General features: G+C 39.4%; 1 protein-coding gene across 1 annotated transcript in view; it reads right to left on the bottom strand.

The window, feature by feature from the left end:
* Nucleotides 1-246: 246 nt before the first annotated feature.
* Nucleotides 247-6,000, bottom strand: part of LOC103022169 (gamma-aminobutyric acid receptor subunit rho-3) — a 25,798-nt gene continuing 20,044 nt past the window's right edge. Inside the window, exons 5-11 of the mRNA XM_022681692.2 lie at nt 4,591-4,658; nt 4,270-4,493; nt 4,090-4,172; nt 2,457-2,594; nt 2,170-2,322; nt 889-1,082; nt 247-809 (exon numbers count right to left, since the gene is read on the bottom strand). Coding sequence (XP_022537413.2) covers nt 507-809; nt 889-1,082; nt 2,170-2,322; nt 2,457-2,594; nt 4,090-4,172; nt 4,270-4,493; nt 4,591-4,658 — 1,163 coding nt within the window. The 3' untranslated portion in view covers nt 247-506. The remainder of the gene's footprint in view (nt 810-888; nt 1,083-2,169; nt 2,323-2,456; nt 2,595-4,089; nt 4,173-4,269; nt 4,494-4,590; nt 4,659-6,000) is intronic.

Here is a 6,000-nt window from a genome sequence, read left to right as displayed (position 1 = left end):
CACCAAGAGCAATGCAAAGCACTGGATGCAGGAGTGTAAAGTATACCACCACTAAAAGAGAGAGAGACGAATTAGTCTGGGATTGGTGGTTGCCAGGGGGAACAGTGGTTTGGTAGAGGGGGGATTATATCTAGGCCATTTACAGCCAGTGAAAGGAACTCTTATTGGGTCAGCATACCAAGAGATTTTGGACAATTTCATGCTCCCAACATTGCGGTCCAAATTTAGGCATTGCCCCTTATTGTTCTAACATGGTACTGCCCACCAATGCACAAAGCAAGGTAATTAAAGACATGGATAAACCAGAATGGAATTTTACAAATACTTGCGAATTGCTGTTGCGAATACTTTCGGCAATATATTGTATCAATTTAACAGTGGTCTCTAACCACTATGAGGCAGCCCTTCTAATTCATACCATCAGACAAACAAATATCACTTTTAATAATGTTGCATCAAGACTGGCCTGATCAGTCCCTGACCTGCCATACACCGGCAGGCTAGACTCAGGAATAGATGCTCCAGTAGATGATGTTGAAAAGAACGTAGGCCAGAGGAAACAGGAATCTGGAGTAGGAGTCGATGATGTAGCTGTTGCTCATGATCAGCTGGAGGTGGTAACTCAGTGGCCGCGTGCGCCGCAGTCTCATGCCCAGCACCGGAGGGGGGTCAGGCACCGTGGAGCTTTGTGAGGACACCTGGTGGTCCATGCTGAGATCACCCAGCGGAGGAAAGGGACTGAGCTCGACATCTGTGTCGTGAAAGCAGCCGTCGAAAGCCATGGCCTGAGCGGCATCAAATTCTGAAATCTGTGGAGAAAGAAGTGCAGTTTACCTTTTCTGCTATCTTTCTAATCTAGAACTGAAGGAGGCTACACTGACCACTGACCTTTGCCTGCTTCAGTTTCTTCATCTCCTCCACGGTGGTGAAGTAGTTGACGGCAGCGTACTCGATGACCGACAGGAAGACAAACAGGAAGCTGATCCACAGGTAAACATCCACCGCTTTCACGTAGGACACCTGAGGCATGGACGTTGACACTCCGGTTATGATGGTGGACATGGTCAGGACTGTGGTGATGCCTGAGTTTGAAGACAGTATTAGATAGAATAAGAAAATGGTTCACACGTGAGTTACATACAGAACTGCATAACTTACATAAAAGATTTTGTGGCATTATTTTTTGGGGTAATTTTGTGGTGGTCTCTATTATGAATGAACGCCCTGTAAACTGTTTTTTGAGAAAGAGTGTCTCAGTGCTCTTTTTTCAGGCTGTTTTTAGTTCGGTGGAGGAGTGGGTGTGGAAGAATGACAGGATTTATTTGAATCTTTGTGAAAACTGAAGGGAAAAATACTACAAAACACTATACCACCAATGTTATGAAAGAAAATCCTTACTGAGCTGCTCAATAATTTCATTTGGTGATTAGGTACAATTTTACTTGCCTCACCCAGGCATAAATTAATTAAAGCCAGACCTGATATATCTAATCCAGATTAAATTTTCTTTTCTCTTTAGGCCTGTTACGATACAATTTTTTTTGTGGACGCTATATTGTCCCAGTAATAATTGCGATACACAATATTTTTGTAATTTTTGTAACTCTTTAAAAACAGCAAAAATTTAATAAAACATTTATTGTAATTAGTTAGGGACTTATATACTTTTTCTTCACCTAATTAAGTCCACACTGTGTGTATGGAGTCACAGTTATTGAAGCATGACTGGCTAAAATACTGTTCACTGATATATACGTGAACAAACACACAAATAAACACAATACACAATATCACGACTATCAAAAATGACTGACGTCTTATTCATTTACTGTGCGATAAATCGATATCGCAATTATTGTGACGGGCCTATTACTCTTATTATTTGTTAGCTTTATATTTAATATATGGTTAGATGTGCCCAGACAGATGACCATACAATAGATTGAGAATTCTAAAATTACTGTAAAAGCTAAGCTTATAAAAATAAAATTGATATCTGGTTTACAGAGTGCATGATGACTAAAAGCTAGGGAAAAAAATGATTTCTATATACTAATAGCTAATTCTAGAATATATGAATATATTTTCAGAAAATATGTAAAACGATTAACTAAATAGTGGTTACTATCAATTACACATACTAGTGTGATTTATGTGGTGCATGTGTACCTAGTGAGACACGTGCAGGCACGGCCCGCCTGTCGATCCAGAAGGACACCCAGGAGAGCACGACCATCAGCATTGTGGGAAAGTAGGTCTGCAGCATGAAGAAGAAAACGTGTCTCCTGAGGATGAAGTTGATGTACAGCCTGTTATACCAGCCTGACAGGAACACAGACAAAGCACGTCAACACACAGCGCAGCGGCCTTTCTCTGCTCAGGAACAGAGAGGAAACACGAGCGGCCGAGAAAGACAAACGAGCCGCAGGGGAACCGCAGCTGAGAGAGCGGAGTACCTGTGCTGCTGTAGAAGGCCAGGCCATTAGAAGGGTTAAACTCCTCAATGAAGAACTGAGAGAGAACGATCTCATCTGTTCTCAGAGAATCATTCCCATTCTTCCAGTACAGCATGAGGTCATTCTCATTATACGCATCTGAAGGATAACAGACAGACAGAGCAGGGAATATTGCGCTTTTAAAAACATACAATATAGAATAGGACCATTTATTATAAGCAAAGCTGATGAATCTTATTTTATGCACTTTATTAAAGTAAGAGTCAATTAAACATGATTGATCATTGTTCCTAAAAACAGCATGATTTGTTTAGTATTTAGTTAACAATGTGAGATGCTAGGTTAGCATTGCTTAACATTGGACATACCAAACACATAGCATTTATCAAAACTTATAATATAAATACTTGTAATATTTTCAGTAGTACAGCATACACTTACAAATATTATTTGTAACTTGTGTACTATAAATTAAATATCAGTAGTTATGTTTTGCTTGGTCTGCTGTCATTTTAAAGTGCACCATAAATTCTCTCATATAGAACGGTTGCTTTTATTTATTAATTAAATTTTTCCCCTTTTTTCTCTTATTTTAGCTAGGCCAATTGTCCCACCCATTCAGCTGCTACTTAGCTGTATATCCCCTATCACTATTGATGCCACAACACAAGGAGGGTGAAGACTAAACATGCCTCCTCCGATACATGTGAAGTCAGCCACCGCCTCTTTTTTTGAGCTGCTGCTGATGTAGCATTACCGAGTAGCATCACAGCGCACTCAGAGGAAAGCGCAGCGACTCGGTTCTGATACATCAGCTTACAGACGCCTTGTGCTGCAGACATCACCTTTTGGAGTGATGAATGGAAAGAGCGCCATCTACCCACCCAGAGAGAGCAAAGCCAATTGTGTTATCTCAGGGCTCCGATAGCTGATGGCAAGCTGCATGACTGGGATTCAAGCCAATATAGAAAAGTTTCCACCACTTTAAAGGACTTAGGTTAAGGACAGAGTCAAACTGAGGTTGAGCCTTTTAGATGTTGTGGAGGTAAAAAATAAATATTTCTCAAAAATAACAGCATATTTTTTTTAAATAAATGAAGCAACTATACGTAGTATTTTATCATGGTGATGCTACACTGGTATGTAATTGGGAGAATGGCATCTATACAGTTGTCACTTCTGCACAATGTCACTCTGGTGAAATGGCCATGACATCAATCTTAAGAACATTTTGTTTGTAAATTCTTACAATATGATGATTTCTTTTTTTTTTTTTTTTTAACGATGGTTCCGTGTTTCTCAGCTTGTCCAGAAATCCACGTTTAAAAGCATGTAACTTTGTGGTGATTCAAAGTGCATATTTTAATTCCAAACTGTAAGGGGAGCCCAGGAGCAAGAAATGTAAATTCTCCCATAATGCTGCTTTAAGCATAATAGCAATTACATAATTTAATACTAAGTACTCAGGTATTGATCAGTAGTGATGTACTTCTTAATTTTTTTACTCCATTATTGTTGAAAATCTCAACAATTTTTTGTGACATCACAAACTACTTACTGCGTAAATTATATCTTGTTCTACATTCTATATCAAATTCTTTATGTCATACAATACAGTAAATTACTGACTCACAGCTCTCCAGCTCCAGTGAACAGTTCTGGGTGTCCAGAGGAAAACTGCTGAAGTCCATGGTACACAGAGCAGTCACTGTTATCCTGCACCAGAAAACACATTTTAACATCAACAACAACTTTAAACCATGCATCTCACTCCCACCTCCCACACATACACTCAGTCTGATAGATAGAGAACCTGACACTGTAGAGAACGTTGCCGTCAGGGTACACCCTGAGCATGATGTTCTCCATGGTGGTGTCGTGGATAAATGAGCGCTTTGAGTGGACAAAGAAAACATCTGGCACCCAGATCTTCTTCACCAGTCGGGCGTCAAACGTTCGACTCAGGTTGTTTCCAGAGGGGAAGGCCAGCCGCTCGTCCTTCCAGTAGTGCCGCAGATAAAGGGTCATAGTGAAGTCCTGAAGGACAACAGCGATTGTCATTATAACTGAGAAAGTTTTACATACAGACACTGAACAGAACTTTTCCAAACTAGAAAACAAAGAGAGGCTTTACCATGTTGACTTCAGAAATGCTGTCTAAACTCTCCACCTGAACGTCTATGCCCACAGGAATCGCAGAACCTACACAGCATAAAACACAACACAAGGGGTTCATGGTGCAGAGAAAACCACCAGAGGAGGAACAGAAAAAAACAAGACAAAAACAAACAGTGATGGAACTCAATGCCCTTAAAATTTAATACAAAAAAAATACAATATTGTTCAGATAGCTAATATTTCTTTACTAAAAATATGAATGAAGACCAATTATTTTGCCAAATAATGCACATTTTTGCAGTATGACTACAGTATTTAATTAGAATTTGTGGTTATACAGTACCAGTTAAAAGTTTTTATACACCTTCTCATTCAATGTTTTAATTATTTGGATTTTTCCTCCATTGTAAATGAATACTGCAGTCATCCATGCTATAAAGGAACAGATAATGAATCATGTAATAACAACAACCCAAAATACACTTATCTGGGGTGCTGTTAACTTGTGGTTCCTGAAGCTGGGAACTCTGATGATCTTATTCTGTACAACATAGGTAACTCTTGGGCTTTGAAGAGTAACTGTTTATTATACTTTGGGTGTATTGACAAATATCTTTCAGTTATGATTACTTATCTTAGTATCTATAATTACATAATCATTGTGTGAAACCTTGTATTTTATATGCATTAACCAATACTCACCTTACATTTGATCATTTTTACTCACAGTGTATTTTACACGCATTTATATAGAAGATTAACCAATAATCACAATATATTCTTTACATATATAGTAAAACATTGTTTGATCAGGCATGTGACTAACACAGATTCTATTATGACAAATTAACCCACACGATACATAAGGCGTTTACTAACACATAGGGTCTATTGTATGGCGGTCTAACCACGCGCCACTAACACATTAACATATAACATATGAGAACTATTGTGAGACTTATGTAGCTCATGCTTGAAGCATTTCGTTCACTGCATGACCCTAACTAACGGTCATCAACTCGACTGGTACACTCAGTACGAGACTACATTTCTACGGAGGAGGCTTTTAGATCAAAGCGGCCTTCTGTGTGTGGGGGAACCTGCAGCGGCTTCAAAGAGGGGGGTGACGCACACACACAGATAGTGCCACGATGTTCCATTCTGGAAGAACACAGTCAAGGCCAAACACTAGTGGTCCAGTCAGACACGTGAAACTTGAGTACTAACACGTGAAATTATGCATATTAACATGAGCTAATCGTTAGCAACGCCTCATCAGCAGGTTTCACGTCATTTGGGGTATAAAACATGGAGTCAGATCAGAGGGGGGTCAGAACTTATGCTGGGACGGCTGTTAGACGGTCTTTCATGTGTGGGTTCTCCTGAATATTCAGTACTTTGTAATAAATACTTGGTTTGCTTTCAA

The sequence above is a fragment of the Astyanax mexicanus genome, chromosome 1 (assembly GCF_023375975.1).
Source record: "Astyanax mexicanus isolate ESR-SI-001 chromosome 1, AstMex3_surface, whole genome shotgun sequence".
In the NCBI taxonomy this organism is placed as follows: domain Eukaryota; kingdom Metazoa; phylum Chordata; class Actinopteri; order Characiformes; family Acestrorhamphidae; genus Astyanax; species Astyanax mexicanus.
The sequence above is the reverse complement of the archived record's forward strand: the minus strand, read 5'-3'. Positions and strand labels throughout refer to the sequence as shown.